The sequence below is a fragment of the Myotis daubentonii genome, chromosome 10 (assembly GCF_963259705.1).
Source record: "Myotis daubentonii chromosome 10, mMyoDau2.1, whole genome shotgun sequence".
In the NCBI taxonomy this organism is placed as follows: Eukaryota; Metazoa; Chordata; class Mammalia; order Chiroptera; family Vespertilionidae; genus Myotis; species Myotis daubentonii.
The window spans coordinates 6965888-6989626 of NC_081849.1; the positions used below are offsets into that span (position 1 = coordinate 6965888).

At 59.0% G+C, this 23739-nt stretch overlaps 2 protein-coding genes across 5 annotated transcripts in view; one reads left to right on the forward strand and one right to left on the reverse strand.

Annotated features, from left to right (window-relative positions):
* The window catches only part of SMARCD3 (SWI/SNF related, matrix associated, actin dependent regulator of chromatin, subfamily d, member 3), a 38961-nt gene extending 23061 nt beyond the window's left edge, over window positions 1-15900 (forward strand). Inside the window, exons 1-13 of one of the 2 annotated variants that reach the window (XM_059711450.1) lie at window positions 4395-5133; window positions 8155-8366; window positions 10578-10620; window positions 11667-11789; window positions 11904-12026; window positions 12275-12370; window positions 12536-12637; window positions 12867-13028; window positions 14551-14648; window positions 14803-14938; window positions 15183-15305; window positions 15422-15523; window positions 15735-15900. In XM_059711450.1, coding sequence (XP_059567433.1) covers window positions 5056-5133; window positions 8155-8366; window positions 10578-10620; window positions 11667-11789; window positions 11904-12026; window positions 12275-12370; window positions 12536-12637; window positions 12867-13028; window positions 14551-14648; window positions 14803-14938; window positions 15183-15305; window positions 15422-15523; window positions 15735-15788 — 1452 coding nt within the window. In that variant the 5' untranslated portion in view covers window positions 4395-5055 and the 3' untranslated portion in view covers window positions 15789-15900. Of the gene's footprint in view, window positions 1-4394; window positions 5134-8154; window positions 8367-10577; window positions 10621-11666; window positions 11790-11903; window positions 12027-12274; window positions 12371-12535; window positions 12638-12866; window positions 13029-14550; window positions 14649-14802; window positions 14939-15182; window positions 15306-15421; window positions 15524-15734 lie in introns of those variants that run through there. The other variant, XM_059711452.1, reaches the window with a different exon arrangement.
* Window positions 14160-21729, reverse strand: CHPF2 (chondroitin polymerizing factor 2). Of its 3 annotated transcripts, none has more exons than XM_059711445.1 (5): window positions 20179-21724; window positions 19189-19753; window positions 18350-18532; window positions 15177-17450; window positions 14160-14957 (listed from the first exon to the last, which is right to left on the reverse strand). In XM_059711445.1, the coding sequence occupies exons 1-4, from the start codon at window positions 20463-20465 to the stop codon at window positions 16152-16154; spliced, it is 2334 nt and encodes a 777-aa protein (XP_059567428.1). In that variant the 5' UTR covers window positions 20466-21724; the 3' UTR covers window positions 14160-14957; window positions 15177-16151. The 3 variants fall into 3 exon arrangements, with proteins under 3 accessions (XP_059567428.1, XP_059567430.1, XP_059567429.1); XM_059711447.1 differs by having other exon boundaries at window positions 19189-19827; window positions 20179-20311; XM_059711446.1 differs by lacking the exon at window positions 18350-18532 and having other exon boundaries at window positions 20179-21729.
* Window positions 21730-23739: the final 2010 nt, after the last annotated feature.

A 23739-nucleotide genomic window follows, 5' to 3' on the forward strand; every position in this document is an offset into this window, starting at 1 on the left:
TTGGTGTCTTGAAGGCCTGCGAGTCCCGAGGCCACAGGTCCTCCTTGCGTTTTCCCTAAATGTAACTGGTCCAGGAGTGAGGATGTTTCTATGGGACTGAGGCTGTTTCTATGGGAACGTCCCTGCTGCCCGACCTGGCAGAACCATGCTGGTCCCACCCAGTCGGCTGCAGTTGGCAGCCTGGCTGTTAGAGCACCACTCAGGACCAACCCCATCCTTGCTGAAATGGGGACCAGGCCAGTGTGGCTCCTTTTTGCACGGAGCCACAAGCTGCTGGGCATGAACTGTTACCTAAAGAATGGGAGAGGGGAGTGAGAGAAAACTGGCTGTGAATCCGAAATGTGCCTTCCCTCTGGGCTGCACGTGCTCAGGCCCCAGAGCCTCGGCTTTCTCTCCTCCCTGACCGGCAGTTTCAGCATCCTGGTGTTTGCCCTCACTGTATGTGAGGGGCAGCGAGGGGGTCACGGAGCCCCCATAGACAGAGGAAACCCACTCACGCAAACAGGGGAAGGACTTACTCATCTGACTAACCTTTACCCTGCACCTGCTTTCTGCGCAGCCCTTGGGGGACCTTGCCCCCCTCCAAGGGGGCTGACAGCATAGTAGTGAGGGACCAACGGAGGTGTGTGTGGGACAGGGACCCGGTGTCTTTGTGGGTTAGCAGCAGCCCTGGCTTGGCATGGTCCTTGCTTCTCTGTGTCTGTCTCTCTCCTTCCCGTCTGTCTGCCTGGGTTCCCGTGTCTGTCTGATGGAACCCTTGGGTTTCAGGGCAGGAGGGCCCTTTTCCTCCTGAGAGGCTGAGGGGCGATGGTCACACACCTATTTTGGTGGCCTACTTTTTTTTCCTGTTTGCTTCTTTCTGTCATATTTCTCTCTTATATATGTTTGCAAGCTGACACAGAAAGGCAAAGTCTCAGAGAAAGACAGACAGCCCCTTAATAGTAGCAGACGGCGTCCTGGGCACAGAAACATTCTTGCTTGAAGAGAGAGGTCCCTGCACCATGGCTCTGGCCTGGGCAGTGGAGGAGGGGGTGGAGGACAGTGCCCCCACCCATGGTCTGGTCCTCCAATGTCCTGTCTGCGGGCGGGAGGAAGCCCCTCAGTGTAGGTGGGGCTAAGGTGTCGACTCCCCTCCACTCACCTCTCGGGGCTGGGCTGGCCCTCCGTCTCCCTAGGGTTCCCTGGGGGCAGGGACTTAGGCCAGGCAGGGAGCCCCTGGCGTGCCCTAGGGTTTAGTGAGCAGGGGGCAAAGTGGGGGCTGGGTTTAGCGATGGCCCAGGCCCCTGAAATCAGGGGTTGTCAGCCTGAGCTTCTGGTGGTCTCGCTTCATTTCCATTCTCTCTCTCTCTCTCTCTCTCTCTCTCTCTCTCTCTCTCTCTCTCTCTCACACACACACACACACACACACACACACACACACACACACACACCAATCCAAGAGGGTCATTCCATTCTGCTGCGGAAACCTTTATTGCTGGGGTAGAGGAAAGGGGGCAACAGAAAGAGATCTCCCCTTCAGCCGGCGGCGTTCCTTTGTTCCTCCCCGCCTCCCCCCCTCCCCTCGCCTCCCCTTCCCAGCTCCCCGCCTCCCCTCCTCGCTCTTCACTCTCCCCGCCTCCCCCGAGTGGGGTCCTCGGAATGGGACCTCCACGGAGGACGGGAGGTGGGACTCCAGCTCGGCGCAGCGCCGTGACCACCCTCCCGCAGGGAAGGAGTTAAGTCGCCGCCGCCTGCCGCCTCCCCCGCCCCCCGCGCTCCGAGTCCTGCCGCTAGGCCCGGGGCTGACCTTCACCGGGAGGGAGGCCCAGCGCGCATGCCCGGCCGGGCTCCCGCCGCGGCCCCTGTCGCCTCCCGGGGCTGGGACAGCCGGGGCGGGCGGCTGCGGCCGGGCCACGTCCCCGCGCCGGGCGCGGTCGGGGGGCGCCGAGCCCGTCCCGCCGCGGCGGCGCATCTCTCGGCGCGGGGAGCGGCGCTTGGCCATTTGGTGCCGGCGGAGCTTCGCGGCGAGGGAAGGAGCGATGGGGGGACGGCAGGGGGGACTCCGGCTCCGGGCCGCCGGCGACCGCCCTCCGCTGGGCACGCGCCCGTCCTGGCCGGAGCGCGAGCGGGGCCGGCCGGCACGAGCGGAGGGGCTCGGAGGAAGGCCCCTGCCTGCTGGAATCTGGGCTCTCCCCGGCCTCCTCCCACCCGGCGGGACGCGGCGGCGGGGCGCTGCTGACTGCCCCTGGGGCTGAGCGGCTGGGGCGCCTGGCCCGTGTGACGTGGACGCTCTGGCCGGTACCCACACTGGCACCTCTGCTTTCTGGCCCGAGGGCTCCCTGTGCCCGACCGCTAGGGTCGCCCCGGTAGCGACGGCACGCAAACGTGTCTGCGGGCGGGTGCGGGTGGATCTGGCCTGGCGAGCGGGCTGTGGAGCTGGTTAAGGTGCGCCCGCAGGTGCGGGTCCTGGTGGCTCCTGTCCCCTGGTGTTTGCATTAGGGTGGGTGCCTGGACTATGGGGCGGGGCGTGCGTGCGTTACAGGCAGCATAGGGATGGATATCTCCCAAGGGTGGCTGCAGGGGAGGCCCTGACCTTGGTTGGCCCAGAAGGGGGTTCTTATGGACCTGAGTGATACCAGCTCCTGGGGTCCACCGCAGCCCTTGGTCCAACCCCTCTGACAACTCCACCAGGAGACCAAGCCCCCTCACACATGCTGGGCCGTCCTACCCTCAAACTGCCCAGCTGCGTAAGGCGGGGCACCCACCCCCTCCTCTGCTGTTTTCTTTTTCCAAAAAGCCCCTCCAAGAATTGAGAGCTCTGCTTTACACAAAGCCGAGGGGAGTCTACCCTGCCCAAGCACCCACAGAGGGTGGGGGTGCCCAGCCCATGGTGACTCACGCCTTCAGGTAAGTGGCCAAGTACGAGTTCTGTCCACTGGCCACTGAGTGTGGGTGGTTGCAAGAGTTAGCAGGCATTTGGTCATGTGGAGTTCCTGTGCCCAGGCATGGCAGACGAGCGAGACTTAAAGCCAGTCCCTGACCTCAGGGGACTACAGACCTAACACACATGAAGCACGTCAGACCTTAGTCAGCCCAGTGCCAATTCATGCCACAGGGTAGGTGGCAAAGACATTCGGAGAAGAGAAAGATCCGTGTACACGAGTGGACAAGGGAAGGCTTCTCGGGGAGGTGGGGCCTGAGCTGGGCTTTCAAGGATGAGTATGATCAGAACAGGCAGACAGGAGGTGGAAGGCATTCCAGGCAAAGAATATCAGGAACAGAGGCTTAGAAATGGGACTGAGCCCAGGAGGGGGGTAGAAGTTAGTGAACAGGATGGAGAGATTGCCTCCCCACCCCACCACCCCCAGGGCCCAGTCTCTGTGGGTCTGGGTCTGGGGTGGAGGCTAGGTAGAGATTTGGCAGAAAGGGGGTCTCTAGGTCCCAGCTAAGCCCCGGTGGAGAAGGGGCATCATGGACCACCCCTCTTCTCTGGCGTTTCAGGGGACTGACAGTGGATGCCCACGCAAAACCAGGGTGCAGTCAGAAGAGACTCCCCATGCAGAATACTCCCACAGTCTTGGTCTTGACCTCTGAAGGCATTCTGAAGGGTTGAGGCCCAGCCCCCTCCACACAGCCCCTATCCCCCCACCCCCACCCCCAGTGCAATGCTGGATCTGGAGGCCTAACTTCAAATACGTTTCCAACAAGTTGCCCCCTCTCCTCACCTGGATTCTGACAGTGCAGCCCCAGGAGGGCCGTAAACTTGACCCACTGTTGTCCCCAAACCCCTGGGTTCTCCCTTCTGAAGGAGGAGAGAGGGGTGTGGTTTGGGGGGCCATAGGCGGGGCCAGGGTGCCTAGCCTGTAGATCTCATGACTTGCCCCTCCCATTTCCTGTCCCTCGTAACCCAGAGGACTGGCTGCTCCCACCACACCAGCCTCCTGCAGCGCCCTCGTGACTCCCCCACCGCCTGCTCTCTTTGGGGTCTTGAGGTTGGCTCTGCCAAACCCACAGGAGCCCCACCTGCTCCGAGTCGCCCACCCCGCACCCCATTCCAAAGCCGCCGGGCTGCTTGCCTCGTGCTCTCTACCCATCCGTTGACAAGCACCCCCATCCTTGCCTCCCCCCACATTTTCCTCTTCCTGTTCTCATGAGCCCGATCCACCTCTTCCCAAAAGACATCCCTCCTGCCCTCGCTTTCACACAGAGACACACACAGCCTCGCAGGCCCAGAAATAGACGCACACGGAGCTGGGAGGCCCCGGCCAGGTCCCGCCACACACACAGCCGCCCCGCACGCGCCCCGCGCCCCGCGGAGGAGGCACACAGAGGCGCCGTCTGTGCGCGCAAACACCCCACCCGCCGCCGGGCCGCGGTGCGGACAAGGGCGCTCACAGATGCGGGCGCCCGGGACGCCGCCCCTCGGCACACCCACCGCCGCCGCCGGCGCGGGGGGAGGCCTGGCCCGGCTCGGCGCCCCCGCTCCTCCCGCGAATGTTTCCCTCCTTGGCCTGCCAGGTCCCCGGGGAAAGGGCCTCAGAAATGCGGCGGGAGCCACTTGGGAAAAAGTTGGAACTGGCTGTTCCCTGCCCGCCCCGCCGGCGGACTCCCCACCCGGGACACTGTTTGTGGCGGAGCCGGGCGGCCGGCGAGCCCCCGGCCACCTCCCCGGCGCCCCTCCCCGCGCCGCCTCCCGCGGCCCCCGGTCGGCCTCGGCGGCCGTGCGGCTCCCAGCGCCGGAGCCGGGCTCGCCGGCCGCCCGGCCGCTTATCAGCGCTGTTTGGGCAGCGAGGCTGGAAGGCCGGCCGGCGGTCCCCGCGGAGTCGGCGGCAGACCCCGGCGGCGGACTATTTCTGTCTTATCGGCGCAGGAATGCGGCAGCCGCGGCGGCGGCGGCGGCGTGGGCCGTGGGCCGTCAGGGCAGCCCTGAAGGGGCCCCCTCCCCACTCCGCTCGAGTAGAAGTGTGAGAGCGCCCAGCAGGACTCGGAGGGGAGAGTTGGAGGGAAAAAAAGGCAGAAAAGGGAAAGAAAGAGAAAGAGAGCGAGAGAGTGCGAGGAGCCGCCGAGCCCACCCCGATGGCCGCGGACGAAGTTGCCGGAGGGGCGCGCAAAGCCACGAAAAGCAAACTTTTTGAGTTTCTGGTCCATGGGGTGGTGAGTGGGGGAAAGTTGTCGGGGAGGGGGGTGCGCTCCTGGCGCGGGCTGAATGGAGGGCCGCCGGGAGGGGTGGCGGGGGCCGCTCTCCCCCGGCCACGGCGGGCACCGCAGCCTCGGCCCAGCCCGGGACGGAGCCGGCGCGCTGGCACCGAACACGTCGCCAGGCGGCCGCCGGGGATGGGTGCCCGGGCGGCCAGGGAGGCGTTTGCCTGGGTTCTGGTCAGGGGCTGGGGTGGGGACGTGGAGACTGTCCCCCACGCCCAAGTGGGGCTCCCCTCTGTCCCAGACATGTTTCCTTCCGTTCTTTCCCCTGTGGGCCCAGGTGTTACCCCTGCCCTGGGGTGGGGGTGGGGGTGGGGGGCATGGCGTGGGCTGGACTGTGTCCATCGTTGGGAGAGTGTCTCTCTGATTGTATCTCGGGAGCAGGGAGCAGGTGACCCCTGGAGGCACTGGGAGCAGGAAGCTCTCTGGCTGAACAGCCTGTGCATCTCAGGAGGAGGACTCTGGGGCTTTGCTGGTGGCCTCTGCCATCAGGGCCAGAGAGAGGCCCTCTCTAGGGACAGACCCCAAAATTAAGGGTCTGAGATGGATCCCCTTGGCAGACTCAGCCCCCAAAAGCTGCTTCCCTAATGCCTCAAAGGTGTGAAGGAAGGGCTGGCGTCAGGGAGTGAGGCCGAGAGGCCAAGGCGGGGAGGCAGCACCGGGAGCCTGAGGGAGCCCACCGCCACCTGGGGGCATGGGAGCCTCCAGCGGAGGCAGCAGGGCCAGGTGGGGAGAGGTGTGGAGGGCAGGTGGACGGGAGAGGCAGGGGCCTCAGAACTTGACATGGGTACTAGGGTTGGAGCCAGGTGTAGAGGAAGCAGTCAGATCGACTGTGGCCAAATTTGGTTCTGACCCCAAGGAAGGCACGCTGTCAGTGGGGAGGCCCTGGAGCCTCGGCCCATCACGGGGTGGCCCTGGTGGCTGCCACAGCTCCCTGGGGCCTCTTCAGCAGGGCCGTGAGTATCACTGACCTTGATAAATGGGAGAGCAGCTGATAAGGAAAATGGGTTTCCTTGGGGTGGCCTGTCCTCCAGCCTGAACCTCTGGGGCAACGCCCCAGGGGTGTTCGTGTTGGCCTGCTGAGTTGCCAGTCCTAACCTTGTTGTTTGGGGAGTCCCTTTAAGAAAGCCCATCTAGGTGGGAGGAAAGCTACACTTGTGGATTTTTTTATTTGGTCAACTTAGAGCTTCCGTTCTTGAATGGGTCTGAGCCCCCACTGCCCCACTCCCAGTGCCTCATCTGTGCTGGTGGGGAGCGGCTGGCCTAGGCTCCCTTCTGGGCCACCACCCTGGAGGGGTGAGTGACAGGGTCAGCTGGGTGGGGGAGGCAGACACATGGACAGGCAGGTTTCACTGTGGGAGAGACGGACAGAGACAGCTGGTTGGCTGCAGGTTAGGGTTAGACATAAAGTGGGGCTGGAGGGAGAGTTGGCAGTTAGAAGGAATTCACCCAGTTTGGGGTCAGGGCTCCTCCTCCTTGTGCCTGGGGGCAGCTGCGCTCCTGGGGGTAAAGTGGTAGTATTTTTATTGTTGTTGATCCTCACCGGAGGATATTTTCTCCACTGATTTTTAGACAGAGTGGAAGGGAGGAAAAGAGACAGAGAGAAACATCGATGTGAGAGAGACACATTGATTGGTTGCCTCCCACACACGCACCATCCTGGGCCGGGATTGAGCCTGCAGCTGAGGTACATGCCCTTGACAGGAGTCGAACCCAGGGCTGATGCTCCAACCACTGAGCTAAAGTGGTAATATTTAAATGATAAGAGGGCCAAGGGGCTGCATCCCTTGCTCCCTAATCTTCTTCCTGCTCTCCAGGTCCCAATCCCCATCCCACCCAGCATCCACTTTACAGCCCCTCTGGTCCTCCCCAATCTCTCATCTGGAATCTAGACAAGTGGGGTTTCAAAAGTCTGTGGAACACTTCACTCCGTGTATTTGCATCTCATTTACATCCCGTCTGAGCACCTGGATAGTGTCAAGGGAATACACCTGCCTCATCCATCCATAGCCCCCTTTGAACCCTGACTTGTGACCTCACTGGGTGGGGTGGGAAGTAGAGGAGGTCTATATGATGAGTCCATCTCTGGTGATTCAGGCCTACAGGAAGGAAAGATGATTCTAAGAGGAAATATGCTGCTTTTGACCTACCCAAGCCTTGTGGCAGCCCATCTCCGGCTCCTCCCGGCTCCCCTCCTTCCCCCCCATCAGAGAGTGATGGTGGGGTTTGACCTCAGCCTCTCAGGTTGCCTCCAGACCCACCTCCAGCCTCACCTTGGGAGCAAATTATGGGATGGACCGAGTCAGCGAAGCCCCTAGGTGTGGACGCTTAGAATAGCTGAAGGGGGTTGGGGGTGGGGCTGAGGGGTCAGAAGCTGGGCCCAGAGAGAAGAGAGGGTGGAGATGGAGGGAGTGGCGCGAGTGCAGGGCAAGACGGCCCGGGAAGCAGGGAATGAAGGGAAGCGGGCCTGCGGGAGTCCCAGCGGGGAGCTCGGCCCTGACCTAGGTGCAGCCAACTGGCCACTCGGGCTGCCTGTGCCAGGAGGAGCCGTGTGACCTTGGCGAGGTCACGCCTCTCCTTGAGCCGCGGTTGCCTCATCTGTCAAGTGGGGATGGAAGGACCCTCCGGGTCTGTTTTTCGGAGCAGCATGTGGATGTGCACATCCTTTGAAAAGGTTCAAAGGCGCCATTAATATTCATTTCCGCGGTACCTTCCGCAAATCCGAAGCTGGCGATGCCCCGTGCAGTTGCCTGGCTGCAGTTAGCTTCCTGCAGCGAGACGCGAAGCCCCCTCCGCCAAAGCCGCGCGGTTCCGGCGCCCCTGCCCCTCCCACCCTCGTTCACGCCGCGGCAGCAGGGTCACCAGCCGGGGTTTGGGGTGGGGGAGACGCGGCTCAGGACGCCTGGAGCCGGGCCCTGCTCTGACCGGCGGGCGCCTGTTTCTGCTTCACCCCCGCCACCCCCCTCCCCAACCCAGCGCCCCGGGATGCCGTCTGGAGCCCGGATGCCCCACCAGGGGGCGCCCATGGGCCCCCCGGGCTCCCCATACATGGGCAGCCCCGCCGTGCGACCCGGCCTGGCCCCCGCGGGCATGGAGCCCGCCCGCAAGCGAGCAGCGCCTCCGCCCGGCCAGAGCCAGGCCCAGAGCCAGGGCCAGCCAGTGCCCACCGCCCCCGCGCGGAGCCGCAGGTGAGTGGGGCCCGGCGCGGAGGGGGCGGGCCGCAGGGACGGGGTGGGCGAGGAGCGGGATTGGCAGGGGCGAGGAGGCATGAGCAGCAGGGGCCGAGGCGTCCCGGGAGGGATGCCCTCTGGAGAAGTGGAGTGAGGGGCACTGCTCTGGCTCCTTTGTGTGCCCACCGTAGACGAGCTGTGGCCGCAGCGCCCTTTCTCCTTGTCACCTGCTCCAGCCCTCTCTCCAGCCCTTGTTCCCAGGTTAAGGGTGATGCTTCAGTCTTTGGGGTTGGGGGGTGGGTGCTGGCAGAAGGCCTGAGAGCAGAGCTGTGGGACTGTGTTTCTCAAACTGTGGTTGTCCGGTGCACCTTCCCCAGAATTCTCTGGCTTGACTGTTTAAAGCCCCATTCCAGATCTTGGGAATCCGAATCCCTGGCGTGTGTGTGTGTGTGTGTGTGTGTGTGTGTGTGTGTGTGTGTGTAGCTTGGGAATTTGCCCTGTTGGGGTGAGGGGGTGTCTTCTGCCCAGTCCTGCTCGCAGGCACTCAAAGATTGAAGAGCTGTCATAATCTGGCCTCTGGACCAGGTCTGCCCCCAAGCCCCCAGGGCCAGCCCATGTCCTTGTTGGGGCCAGCTGGTGGCACCCCCAAAGCCCCTGCTGGTGCATGGCAAGAGAAATGCCCCTTTGGGTTTCACTATTTAGCCAAACACACATGCTTCCCTCTGCTCACCACATGGAGTCCTGTAAAATGTGTAATATGGATTATACCTCATTATAAAATATTTTTTACACATCGAGGAAAATTCCCTGTTCATAGGAATCCTACGGTGAATTCTCCTTCAAAATAAATCATCCTGTTATACAGTTAACAAGTCCCTGATTTATTTTGTGCAAATGGAGAGTCTCACATAGATACTTTGTTCAAAACAAGTCAGACCTGCCTGGCCGGTGTGGCTCAATGGCTGAGCGTCTACCTGAGGTCACAGGTTCGATTCCCAGTGAGGGCACATGCCTGGGTTGCAGACTCAGTCCCCAGTGAGGGGCATGCAGGAGGTAGCTGATCAATTCTTTTTCATAACTGATGTTTCTCTTTCTCTTCCCCTCTTCCTTCCTCTCTGAAATCAATAAAAATGTCTTTTAAAAAACACAAAAACAGCCCTAGCTGGTTTTGCTCAGTGGGTAGAGCATTAGCCTGCGGACCAAAGGGTCCCAGGTTCAATTCCAGTCAAGGGCACATACCTTGGTTGCAGGCTCCTCCCCAGCCCGGGCCCGAGCACGAGGCAACCAATCGATGTGTTTCTCTCACATCATTGTTTCTTTCTGTCTTTCCCTCTCTCTTCCATTCTCTCTAAAAATCAATGGGAAAATATCCTTGGATGGGGATTAACAAAAACACAAAAACAAAACAAACAAAAACAAGTCAGACCTTGAATGAAAGCTACTCGTCTAGCCTTAGAATAGATTTCTGGACAGGGAGGGGCAGTAGTTGAGAACACCACATGGGGGCAGTATAGAGCCATCCTTTAGGCTGGGCTATTCACTTGCCAAGGATTCTCTGGGGTGCATTTGGAAGTCAAAAGCAGCTAGTTGGTCAAGAATAGTCCAATTCCCCCCCCCCCCGCGAAGTCACGTCCCAGGGGAGAATGTCCCCCCCACACACTCTCTCTGAGTCCCTAGGAGAGTGTCCCTGGACCCTGTTGGCAGGTGTCTCAAGGGCACCAGCTCCCTCTCCTCTCAGCATCTCCTCCAAGCCCAGGGTGGCAGAGGTGCAGTCCTCACCAGCTTCATGTCATCACCTCCTGCTCCAGGGATTGGGGTCCGGGGGTCGGCTTGCCTTCCTTGGACAGTGCCCCCCAGTTTGGCAGCATAGGAAAGTCCTCAGGGGCCGTCCTCCCTCTCCTCTGTCCTCTCTCCTTCCCAGCTTTCCCCAAACACTTCTGCAGCTCCCCACCTCAGCCCCTAAGTCTACGACTGTCTGGCCCTGTCAGGGCACATGCCTGGGGCAGAAGGAGGCTCCCAGGCCAGAGAAAGGAGGAGTCACCTCTGCCCCCCTAGAGAGGACAGAGCACGAGGCCACACACCACCGTTGTTGCCCCTTGAGCAGGCAGAGGAGTGGGCTGTGGGAACCCCAGCCAGGCGGGCGGAGAGGGGGGATAATTTAGCAGGTGGCCTCCTTACTCCCAGATCTGTTACCATGGTAACCTGGTTTTTTCTTTAAAAAATGTACAGTGCCAAGAGGAGGAAGATGGCTGACAAAATCCTCCCTCAAAGGGTGAGTGCCTTTCACAGAAGCCCCCAGAAGACCCCCACCCCTTGCTGCCCCACCTCATTTGTCTCCCCTCCCCCTAAGGAGCAGAGCTTCAGCGGTCACAATCACTTTTACTTTTTGTTTAAAAAGCTAATTAAGAAGTGAGGCTCCCCAGGCCAGAGGGAGGGGGTGGGATAGAGGGAAGGAACAGAACCCAAAGGGGTATCATCCTGGGCCTGGGGTGCAGTGGGCTGCATTGCAGCGGTCCAAACACATGCTGAGCTGTGGGGGGGGCGGTGGTGCGGGGGGGATAGCTGGTTTAGACATCAGTTGGAGTAACTGGGTGAGGTGCCAGGGCAGAGGCAAGCAGCCACATCCCCTAACTGTCTCAGGGACACCAAGGTCCTAGCCAGTTTGCAGACACCCAAGGACAGCCCAGAGGCTGTGTGACAAAGGAAAGAGCCAGAGGAGGAGGTGAAGCCCGAGTTTGTTGGGGTCCATGGTGGCTCTGGCCTTCCTAATCATGAAATGCACGGGTCTCCCTAGAGCAGCGGTTCTCAACCTGTGGGTCGCAACCCCTTTGGGGGTCGAACGACCCTTTCACAGGGGTCGCCTAAGACCATCGGAAAACACATATATAATTACATATTGTTTTTGTGATTAATCACTATGCTTTAATTATGTTCAATTGGTAACAATGAAAATACATCCTGCATATCAGATATTTACATGACGATTCATAGCAATAGCAAAATTACAGTTATGAAGTAGCAACGAAAATAATTTTATGGTTGGGGGTCACCACAACATGAGGAACTGTATTAAAGGGTCGCGGCATTAGGAAGGTTGAGAACCACTGTTCTGGAGGGAGAAGCAGTTTTTGTCCCTATACATGAGGCTGCTACTGCTGGACACGCAGTCCTGAGGAGAGGTCCCATTCTCACTCTCAAAAGTCCCAGAACCAGCCAGCTCCCCTCCATCTCTGTGTACCTGGAATCACATGATACGCACACATTCCACCTACAAGATTGGCTGAGCCCCTGTTCCCTGCCTTGCTCCTCCTCTTCCAGATCCGGGAGCTGGTCCCTGAATCCCAGGCTTACATGGACCTCCTGGCGTTTGAGAGGAAACTGGATCAAACCATCATGCGGAAGCGGGTGGACATCCAGGAGGCTCTGAAGAGGCCGATGAAGGTGCCTTGGTTTAGGGGTGGGAAGGCGCTCTACGTCCTGTTCCCAGAATGGAGACGTGGGGTTGCGGGGTGGGCACACAGTGCTTGCTCTGTGGGACACTCTTTGTTTCTACAGCAAAAGCGGAAGCTGCGTCTCTATATCTCCAATACGTTTAACCCTGCGAAGCCCGATGCTGAGGATTCTGACGGCAGCATCGCCTCCTGGGAGCTGCGGGTGGAGGGGAAACTCCTGGATGACGTACGTCTTGGCCCAGGTCTCTCCAGGTGTCCTGGGGTGGGTATGGGGCTGGACTGAGGACAGAACTAGATGTTTGCACTGAGGGTTAGGGAGTCAGCCCTGCCCAGGGTGGGTGGCCTGGAGGGACCAGAGGTGCAGAGGCCTGCTTCTAACCATGCTGCCCTACCCAACCAGCCCCACCCCCTCCCAACTCGTTCTGCCCCCATGGTCCCTGTTCTGCCCCCACAGTCCCTGTTCTTCTCCCACAGCCCAGCAAGCAGAAGCGAAAGTTCTCTTCCTTCTTCAAGAGTTTGGTCATTGAACTAGACAAAGACCTTTATGGCCCTGACAACCACCTAGTTGAGGTAAGACCCAGGCCCCACATTGCCCTAGAATTGCCACCCTTCCACAGGCCCAAGTCCCGCAGTCCCATCCGCTGCACAGGTTTGCACCAGGGACCACCCTAGAGCCCCAAGCATCACCAGCCCAGATGGGCCTGTGATGTGACCCAGCTCTTCTCCCCTGGACAGTGGCACCGGACGCCCACCACCCAGGAGACGGATGGGTTCCAGGTGAAGAGGCCGGGGGACCTGAGTGTGCGCTGCACGCTGCTCCTCATGCTGGACTACCAGGTCCGTGCCAGTGCCCCACACCCTTTGGCCCCCCACACCCTTTCTCTTAGACAGGTGGGCGAAGGTCCCCAAGGTAGGCATCCCAAGAGACCCATCCTAACTCTGTCTCCAGAAGCACATTTCCAAGGAGCCCAATCACCATGTCGTACCCCCCACTTCCACCCCAGTCCCAAGCTGCCTGGCTTTGAACTCTTTCCACTCCCTAATTTTCATGGTCACCTTTTCACAGCCTCCCCAGTTCAAACTGGATCCCCGCCTGGCCCGGCTGCTGGGCTTGCACACGCAGAGCCGCTCAGCCATCGTGCAGGCCCTGTGGCAGTATGTGAAGACCAACAGGCTGCAGGACTCCCACGACAAGGAATACATCAATGGGGACAAGTATTTCCAGCAGGTACCCTGCGCCCAGGGATGTGGGGAGCAGACAGAGTCACCGGTAGGGGAAGTGCCTCTACGAAGCTAATACCACCCTGACCTTTAGATTCTCAGGTATTAGAACCCATAGTCAGTCTCTCAGAGCCAGAGGCCAGAGTCCTAGTCCAGGCCCTACCATGGTGTAGCTCTGTGCTGCATGTTCGCCATCCCAGGTCAGGGAGGTCTGGAACCCCACAAAGCTCTCAGGAATGTAATATTCTTGGCACTCAGAGTTGGATCTCAGGGGTCTGGTCCTGGGTCCTGACTCTGGGTGAATTACTTGGCCATTTTGAGCCTTGTTCCTCATCTGTCCCATCTAACCCACTGGGCAGTTAGGAAAATCAAATTGCTTTGAAAGGGTTTTGACAAAAATTCTACTGAAGTAGAGATTTTTTTTTTTAACCCTCACCCAAGGATATCTTTTTATTTATTTAATTTAAATATATTCTTATTGATTTCAGAGAGGAAGGGAGAGGGAGAGAGAGATAGAAACATCAATGATGAGAGAGAATCATGGATCTGCTGCCTCCTGCACAGCCCACACTGGGGATCGAGCCTGCAACCTGGGAATTGAATCGTGACCTCCTGGTTCACAGGACGACACTCGACCACTGAGCCATGCTGGCCAGGCTGAGGATATCTTTTTAAAATATATTTTTTATTTCAGCGAGAGGGAGGGAGAGGGAGATAGAAACATCAGTGATGAGAGAGAATCATCAATCCACTGCTTCCTGCACACCCCCTACTGGGGATCGAGCCTGAAACCTGGGCATGTGCCCTGACTGCGAATCGAACCATGATCTCCTGGTTCATGGGTCAGCATTCAACCACTGAGCCAATAATTTTCCCCCATTGACCTTTTTAGGGAGAGTGGGAGGGAAGAGGGAAAGAGAAACATCAATGTGAGAAACACATTGACTGGTTGCCTCCTGCATGTGCCCTTATGGGGCTGGGGATAGAACCTGCAACTGAGGTATGTGCCCTTGACCCAGAATTGAACCCGTGACCCTTCGGTCCACAGGCTGATGCTCTAACCACTGAGCAACCAGCCAGGGCAGTTGAGATTATTCTTCATACATTTTAAATAAATACAGCAGATAAACCTGAGGAGTAAAAAGAACAGTTGATGTTTATTGAGCACATACCACGTGTCAGGCAGGTATGTTCCAAGCACGTTGAGTGTACTGATGCACTGAATTCTAACCACAACCCTGAGAGAGGGGGTACTACTATTATCCCCATTGTAGAGATGAAGAAACTGAGGTCTGAGTCATTAAGTAACTTGCTCAGGCTGCAGAGTAAGTGGTGGGAGCAGGATTGGTATCTAGGCAGGCAGACCCAGGGTCCATCCCCAACCACTGCACCGCACCAGCCCATGGGCCCCTAGTTTCAGACCCGTGAATCAGATGCTCCTGGCTTCTTGTGGCCTTTCCAGAATGGATCTAGAGCTGTAGTTATGCTCTTTCCAAGCACAAAAGAGTGACCTCTTCCTCCTGCCTCAGATTTTTGATTGTCCCCGGCTGAAGTTTTCTGAGATTCCCCAACGCCTCACAGCCCTGCTGTTGCCCCCTGACCCAATTGTCATCAATCACGTCATCAGGTGAGGTCCCGGCTTGCTCCTCAGACCGGGGAATCATTTCCTCCTGTCCTGCCTGTCCCTCCCATCCCAATGCCCCCTCCCCCCCACTGCGTCTGCCCTGGGGCCCTCGGCCTCTGTGGGGCAGGTGAACACCAAGGGCTGGGCTTCCTGGCAGCGTGGACCCGTCGGACCAGAAGAAGACGGCGTGCTATGACATTGATGTGGAGGTGGAGGAGCCACTGAAGGGGCAGATGAGCAGTTTCCTCCTGTCCACGGCCAACCAGCAGGAGATCAGCGCTCTGGACAGTAAGGTGGGGCCAGAGCCCAGAGCTGCAGTGGGATGTTAACCCAGAAATGACAGAGTACGACAGAACAGACACGAGCACGGGCCTATGGGGAGATGAAGGACTTACCCCTCCCCTGGGACTGCAGAGGCCTGGGCCCAGGGACTGTTCTTCAAAGGACAGCAGCAGCCCTCCCCCACGTGCCTGCCTCCCCTCCCCCGTCCTCCACATGACCACAGCCAGGTGAAAGCTGCTGTCTTTCTACCTGTAGATCCATGAGACGATTGAGTCCATAAACCAGCTCAAGATCCAGAGGGACTTCATGCTAAGCTTCTCCAGAGACCCCAAAGGCTACATCCAAGACCTGCTCTGCTCCCAGAGCCGGGACCTCAAGGTGAAGGGGACTTGGGGAGCACTGGATGGAAGACAAGCATATCAGGAAGACAGTAAAGGCGGTACACAGGGGCGGGAAGGGCCCGGGCTCAGGGCTGATTCCACTCTCCCTCCCAGGTGATGACAGATGTGGCAGGCAACCCTGAGGAGGAGCGCCGGGCTGAGTTCTACCACCAGCCCTGGTCTCAGGAAGCGGTCAGCCGCTACTTCTACTGCAAGGTGTGAAGGGGCCCGGGCACCTTAGGCCCCTCCTCACTGAGAAACTTCCTTCCTCAGCCTCCGGCGCCTTTGCCACTCCACCATGTCCCTCACCTCCTGGGAGCCCTCCCTGCTCCCAGATGCTCTTCCAGGGTGGGCAGCGGGCGGTTGGGGTCGTTCTGTCACTCACCAGCAACACTGTAACCCTGCTCCTGCTCTCATTTCTCTAAAGATCCAGCAGCGCAGGCAGGAGCTGGAGCAGTCGCTGGTGGTGCGCAACACCTAGGAGCCCTGCAAATGAGCACCGCGGGCCAGGGCCGCCTGACCCAGGCTCTGCCAGCACCCCTCTGCCCACCTGTGGGAGGTGGGGAACTGGATTAAAGGTCATTCATCTGCTAGCAGCCGTGTGGTCATTGGCAACTGGGAGAGAGGAGGAAGGGGGAGGCAGTAGGTCCCTCTGGGAAAACTCCCCAGCCCCTCCCTCAGATTCTTCTCCTGACTCCGTTTCCCTAGACCTAAAATCACTTTGGCAGAAGACACTTTTAATCACATTTTCTTATTTTAAAAAAATACAGCCACAAGCTCTCCATCCATCTTGCCTTGCCCTCCTGGGGCTGAGGCAGAAAGGGGACCGCATGGCAGGCCGAGGCTAGGTGCTGTTGCCCTGCTCTTGCTCGAACAGGGCCATGGCCAGCTGGGCCCGGCCGGCCAGCCCCTCCAGGTTGCTTAGGCGGCAGCGGTGGTAGAGTTCCTCACTGAGCCGAGGGCTGCAGTCCCGCAGGGAGAACTTCTGCACCAGCCCTGGCTCCACGGCTCGGAAGAGGTGGAGCCCTGAGAACCGGAGGAACACATCCATCACCTCCAGCCCCTCCAGGGCTTCCTCCTCTTCCTGGCCTGCCAGTTCAGCAGCCAGCCGCGCACGGGCAGCCAGGTAGTCGGCATTGTAGAAGCAGCCCTCCGCGGAAGTCTGGCGGTCAAACCGGCCTCCTCCGGGAGCCCCCCGGGCAGGGTCAGCACCAGGAGGGGATGGGGGGTCAGGGCCAGCCCCCGGGGGAGACCTCTGTGGTGCCAGGGCGGGGTGGAACTCCTGGAAATGGATGGGGAAGAAGGCCTGCCAGCCAGAGATGGCATTCATGCGGCAGCGGTTGAGCACCTCTGGTCCCGGCCGGGTCCACACAGTGGTGAGGAAGAAAAGCGTGTCCACCGGGTGCTTCTTGGACACCACGTCCATGAGCCGAACCTGGGAAGGGGCCTCCGCCCGCACTGCGAGCCAGGCCAGCCTCGCCCCAGGGTAGCGTCGCTCCAACTCGGCCACTGCAGCCTTCACCCCGAGAAACGGGTCCAGGGCCCCTCGGCCACCTTCCTGTGGCCCATAGACCAGCAGGAGGGTGAGCAACACATGCTCTCGTGGCTCCAGAACGCTGGCCGCAAAGGCCTCGAGGAAAGCAGGGGCCAAAGCAGCTTCCGCCACCAGGAGCGGCAGCACCAGCTGCACACGGGTGGCCTCTGTGACATAGGGCATAGGTAGGATTTCCACTCGACTCAGCGGCCGAAGCAGGCTGACCCTGCGGGCCAGAGCCCGCCGGTGCCCACGCTGCGTCACAGCTTCCAGCAGTAGGTCCAGGGTGTACTCCATGCCCCGCGCTGGGTCAAAGCGCCGGTAGCCATTGAGCAGCCGCTGCTTCTGGAATCGCAGCCGGGGCTGATAGCGCCGATTCAGCTGCTCCAGAGCCGTCTCCACAGCATCGCCCACGTCCGCCCGGCTAGCCCCTTGCAGTGGGCACTTGGGCGCCCCATCTGCACAGGAGAAGGTGTGCTGTTCTGTGAAGTAGTCCCAGCCCAGCACCTCAAATCGAGAGCGTGGTGTGAACGGGGCCGGGAGCCCCACAGGCCAGCTCAGCCCTGCCTCCCCCTCGGGGGTCAGCACGGTCAGGTTCCGGATCTGAGCCTAGGGCAGGAGGGACACACAGTTAGTCAAACCGGGGGAGCTAGGTAGTCCTCAGGACCCGACCCGCCTGGGCTCTGCGCTCTGTCCTGACACTTAGTGGGGTACCCCTTGGCTAATCACTCAATTCCCTGTACCTTACATCCTCCCTCTACAAACGCAGTCGGCATAGGAACTACACCCCCTGTACACAGATGCAGTGAGGAGGCCGGCGAGGAGGAATGTGCTTTGGCAGACAGACCTTAAAGCATCCTGAGATACAGCTCAACAGCTCCCCCTCCAAAACCAAAGTACCCCATCCTCCTGAGAACACACCTTTGTGTGCACCTTACTTCCCCTCTGACAACCCCACAATAAACTAGAATACTCTTCAAGCCCTTGGTTTTTTTAGGACAGTGATAGAAATTAGGGGACTTTGGGGTTGTGGCCTCCTTGGGGGAGAGGCGCACTGTTCCGAGCCCTGACCCTCTCAGTTCACCATCAAATCCTTCTAACTGCATCCGGGTCTTTCCAGGAGCTCATCTGATGATGGGCCTGGACCCAAGAGCCCCTTCTCTCTGGAGCTGCTTTAAATTTAGCCCTAGCCTGTCTGGCTCCGTGGATAGAGCACTGGCCCGAGGACTAAAGGATCCTGGGTTTAATTCCAGTCAAGGGCATGTACCTCATTTGCAGGCTTGATCCCCGGCCCTGGTCGGGGCATATGTGGGAGGCAACCAATGGATGTGTCTTGTCTCTCTCACATCAATGTTTCTTTCTGTCTCTCCCCCTCCCTTCCACTCTCTCTAAAAATCAATGGAAAAATAGCCTCGGGTGAGGATAAAAAAAATGTAGGTATGGTCAGCTTCTTCCTACCCCACCAGCCTCCCCCTCAGCTGCCACTCACTCCAGCCGACCCGGCTCACCTGCAGTTGCTCTATTTCGCTGTACGTCTGCTCCAGCTCCAGGGTGCTGAAGCGCTTGTGGAGCCGGTACATGAGGGACCCCTCCGATACAGGGTGCACTGCAAAGGCACTCAGGAAAGCCGGGCTCCCCTCCTTCTCCGGGTCTCTATTTTTGGCCAGTTCAAATGAGCGATACTGCTGCCCCTAGAGGGACCAATCAGACCAATCAGTGCCACACACGGAGGGCTGCCGTCTCAACCAGCCCTGACCAAACCCAGCATTCACCCCCATAACTGCTGCTGCAAGGACGGAGGAAGCGGGGGCTCAGTCCAGTGTCCCCTTAACCTTGGCCTTACTCTCACTGCTAAATTTTGGAAAAAAGAATGTTCAGTAGGCAACTAAGGGTACCCTCTTCCCCAGAGAGCCCCACTGTTTCTCCAGGGAATGAACACCACGAGCCAGCAAGTACTCCTATGATACCAGTCCCAGAGACAGGGCAGCTCTCAGGGCTAAAACAGGGATTACCTCACTTCTCCAGGAGCGTAGCCATCTCTAGAACATTCCCAGATTGTTCACGACTGTGCGTGTGTCAGGGAAGGGGTGGAGTAAGGGGGGCAGATGGATGGAGGACTGAGGAGGGGGTACCTTTTATCTTCTCACAGGGTCCCTGACAAGATGCCCCCGGGGCTAAGACTGCCTGAGGGCAGCAGGGCAGCCAGAGGCACACTGCCTATCTGTGAAGGGCAAACCAGAGGCCGCATGTGCTGCTGGGAAGGAGCCAGCATCACCTAGCCTGGAGACCAATCCCTCAGTCACTACTAAGTTGTCAGGGACCCCAACTGACTTGAAAGGGCTGTCACCTGGTGCTGTGAGACACAGCCAATGCCCAGAGAGTCGATGAGGCAGCGGCCAAGCCACTCGTCAGGACGGGCACTGAGAATGTCCCCTCGGCAGCCATCCAGATGTGGCCGCAATCGAAGCAGGAGACTCCGAGACAACAGGTAGCCAAAGCCCCCATGGCAGTACCGGGCCTGCTCGCCGGCGCCAATGAACTCCTCCGCCCGGCCCAAATACAGGTCTTGGTTGATGCTGAGGTGGCCAGCGAGGGCTGCCAGGCGGGGGGCCTGCACATACGTGTCATCCTGCATGATGAAGAACCAGTCGTAGTCGGCCCCAAAGTGTGTGTGGAGATGGCGCAGGGTCTCCGACATGAGCCAGGCCGGTCGCTCGTCCCCATGAGATACCACCTGCATCCCTGCTGGAGCCCGGGCCGCCCGCTGCCCAGTGAAGTAGAGCAACCGCGGGAAGTGGTGGGCCACTGTGCGGTTCACGGCCACGGCCAAAGTGGACAGCGTGGCCCGGGAAGTCAGGACCGCCACCAGCAACCGCTCCCGAGAGCCCAGCTCTGTCTGGATGTACCGAGTCCTGTGGAGAGACCAGTCTGTCAAGGGTCAGCTCCCTCATCTCAGGAACCCAGGTTGTATAGCATACACATCCCTCTAGAAATGAGGTAGTTGGAGGTGAGAAAAGAGAAGCAAGAGACCTCCTCATCAGTATTAATTAGCTCCTGGAGTAAGCATCCTCTGAACAGCTGGCATTGGGGAGGGGTTTACTAATGATGGACTAGACGAAGTAGATGCAATTCCTACCCTATCTAAGAACATCCAGCACTAATGGAACACCAATAGGTGAGACTTTCTTAGTCTGAGGAAGCGGGGAAGAAAGAAATAGAACCACGATGGTAAGAATTGCTCCACGGGGCCCAACACACATTACCACTGAAGGCAGAGGCAAGGCCTTAGAGCAGCCCTAAAGTGGGGTCGGGGGCTATGCACGCATGCAGCTCTCACCTCAGCACCTTCTTGTAAGGCTTGTTGGGATCCCTATAGTAGGGGACAATCCGGGGTTTGAACTCTTCATCACTTTGGTCAAGCCCAATTCTTGAGTCAGGATTCTGCAGGCCTCCTGGTTCCCCCACAGCCTCTACACAGGGATCTTCTCCCTCACCCTGGATCCAGGAAACCCGCAAGAGGCTCAGGCTGCATCCCAGAGACAGCCCCAGGATGAGGGGCAGCGCTGGTCGCAGAAGAGCCAACAGGGAGCTCAGTCGCATGGTGGTAGGCCCTGCTGTGCGCATGCTCCGGAGGGCACAGCCTCAAGGATCACGCAGTGGGTTGACGGGTGCCAGGCCAGTGGTAGGCATGCAGTTTTAACCGGGGAACCTGGGGCCCATGAGCTCAGCAGCAGAACAAGGCGTGTTTGCTTCCAGGCCCAGCATCCCCAGGAAGCTGGACGGTCCCGTCTTCACAATCCTGTCTGGCTGGTCTCCAGTTATCAAAGTGCCAGATCTAACCCTCAGTCCAGACGGTAATAAATATTAGACTCCAATTCGCCCACTAACGGCTTACGGCCTGTCTTCCCGTAGAAAAGGGAGGCAACACCACTCACTCCTGCCAAACGTAACCCAAAAGGCCCACGCACACCTGTCGACCAAGTCAGGAGCCAGCAGCAGCTGCTGTAGAAGGGGCAGGGGGAAGCACCTGCTGCATCAGAACAGGGCGCCCCCCGAGGCGCTGCCCCCTACCCTGCCCCGGGGCCTGGCCTGGCGGCCTCACTCAGGCTGCTGAAAGGGATCCGGCCTCTTCCTACTCCGCTCCCGAGTGCCAAGGAAACACGGGGCGGGAGGGACCCTCCGCCCGCTCAGGAGGGGGCGAGAGCCACTGGCATGGCACACGGAAGCTCTGCCCACCCAAACGAGGGGCAGAGAGCGAGCCCCAGCCCCCAGCGCTCACAGGGGCACGGTGGCTGCCGGGGCCATTTTGCAGCACCTCCTTCCCCAAGCCCAGATGCTCAGAGGCGGGTGCTGCCACCTCCCTCTCCGGGAGGACAGGAGGCAACTGGCAGCAGCTGCGGAGGGCGGTGTCAGAGCCCCTCGCTGTCCGGGCGTCCCAAGGCCCCAGGTTCCCACGCCAAACCGAACCGAGAGGCCGAGGAGCGGCTCGAGGCCACGCGGGTTCTGGACAGGCCGGCCGCGGTGCTCCCTCTGCGATCACGCACCCATCCCAGTCCTGGAAAGAAGGCTCAAGGCGACTGTTAGCTGTTAGCCTCCAAACGAACAAAACCGGCTGCGTCACGGAGCTGCCGAGGGCGGGGGCCTGAGAGGAGGGCAAGGACCCCGTGCCCGGGGCTTCCGCGGGGCGCAGGGGGAGGCCGGGAGCAGGCCCGGGGCGAGGCGGGGAGGATGCGACCGCCGCGAGCAGCGCCGTCCCCGGGACCGGGCGAGGGCGTGGGGCGGGGGCAGGGCGGGAAGGAGGAACAGACCCCAGGTCCCGCCGAGGCGCCGGCTCCGCCGCGGCCGCTGCCACCTCACGGCCGGCCCCTCCTTCCTCTTCCGCCCGCTGTCAGCCCGTCTCTATGGTGACCGCATCCGGCCGCTCGCTCCGCCGCGCCCTCTCTATGGTCTGCCGGCTCCTCCTCGGGACCGCGTGCCGCCGCCCCTCTCGAGCCGGCGTGCGCCCCACAGCCGCTCCTCCGAGTGGCCCTGGGGGGCCGCAAACCTCCCACCCCAACTCCCGCCCGCCCAGGAAAGTGCCCCCCAGTGATCGCGTGTCCGCCCCGGGACTGCCCCCGCGGCCCGGAACCCGCCGCTCCGCTCCGTCAGGCGGCCAGGTGTTGGCCTGGAAGTTGCCGGCCATCGTCGTGGGTGCCGAGTGACCGGCCGGGCGGGTGGGCGTGGTCCCTCCCTCGGGAGCTGAGAGTCGACGCTAAACTCACGCTGACCGGCAGAACACCCGCGGGCAGATGTCCCGAGCTGTCACACGTGCCACGGCGGACACGGCGAGTCCAGTGGGAAAGCACGACAGGACGAATTAGACTGGGAATTTGGGAAGGCTGAGAATCCAGAGTTTCAGTGAGTCACCCAAACGAAATGTGAGATTTCCAGGTAAAAAGCAGAGCCCAGAAAGAGGAGAGAGGCTGGCTGAGAGAAGAAGTGGGGAGGCCGGGGCAGCTAGGGCCCGAGAGGGGGGAACACAGCCCGGGGCCGGCGGGGCCCCTGGCAACCACGGAGGCCCCGGCCAGGACGGCACATCCCTCTGGGCAAGCGGGAGGTGTGCAGGAGCAACTTTGTTGCCAAATGTTCGAGGGGAAGAGCCAAGAACGTCAGATGCCTTGCAGATTGTAAGACAGTATCACACCAGTAACAATGGTCTGTCCCGGGCCTTTACCACGTCCTAGGGCCCAGCCCGTGTGGCTCAGTGGTTGAGCGTGGACCCATGAACCGGCAATCACAGTTCCAATCCCGCTCAGGGCACATGCCCGGGTTTAGACTCCATCCCCAGTTGAGGGCCAATCAATGATTCTCTCATCACTGATGTTCCTATCTCTCTCCTCCCTTCCTCTCTCTGAAATCAATGAAAACATATTAAGAAAAAAAATTGCCCTATTGAACATTCATGTAAGTGAAATATATTTTCTAAAAGTGTTTGCTATTAAAAGGGAACACCAGAGCTAATAGAGTTTAAGAACCATCATTCTAGGAAGAATATAAGATAGAACTCACCAGGACTGCTCTCCTTTGCTGCGTTTTGATCTTATCCTCAGACCACAACTTGAGCTCCCCTCAGCAGCTGGCACATAAAAGGTGGTAAATGACTTGTTAGAAGAAACTCTAGAAAGGAGAATAGGGACAATCACGTCATGGACGTGGGATGATAATAGGTTCCAGAGAAGCATTGTCCAATAGAAATATAATCTGAGCCACAAACGTGAGCCATATATGTAATTTAAATTTTTCTTATATATGTTTTATTATAGTACTAAATATATCCAAAATATTTCATTTTTTAATATATATATTTTTACTGATTTCAGAGAGGAAGGGAGAGGGAGAAGGAGATAGAACCATCAATGATGGGAGGGAATCATTGATGGGCTGCCTCCTGCACGCCCCCTACTGGGGATGGAGCCTGAAACCCAGGCATGTGCCATGACTGGGAATCAAACTGTGATCTCCTGGTTCATAGATCAGGGCGACATTCAACCACTAAGTCACGCAGGCTGGGTTCCAAAATATTATTTCAACATATAACCAATATAAAAAGTTGACATATTTTACATCCTCCCCCCCGCCCCCATATGCAGTCTTTGAAATTGAATGCATATTTGATACAGCTTATCTCAATTCACACTAGTCACATTTCAGGTCCAAGTTCAAGTGCTCCATAGCCAGAGGCTACCACAGCCGTGGGCAAACTATGGCTTGCGGGCCGTATCCGGCCCGTTTGAAATGAATAAAACTAAAAAAAAAAAAGACCGTACCCTTTTATGTAATGATGTTTACTTTGAATTTATATTAGTTCACACAAACACTCCATCCACGCTTTTGTTCCGGCCCTCCGGTTCAGTTTAAG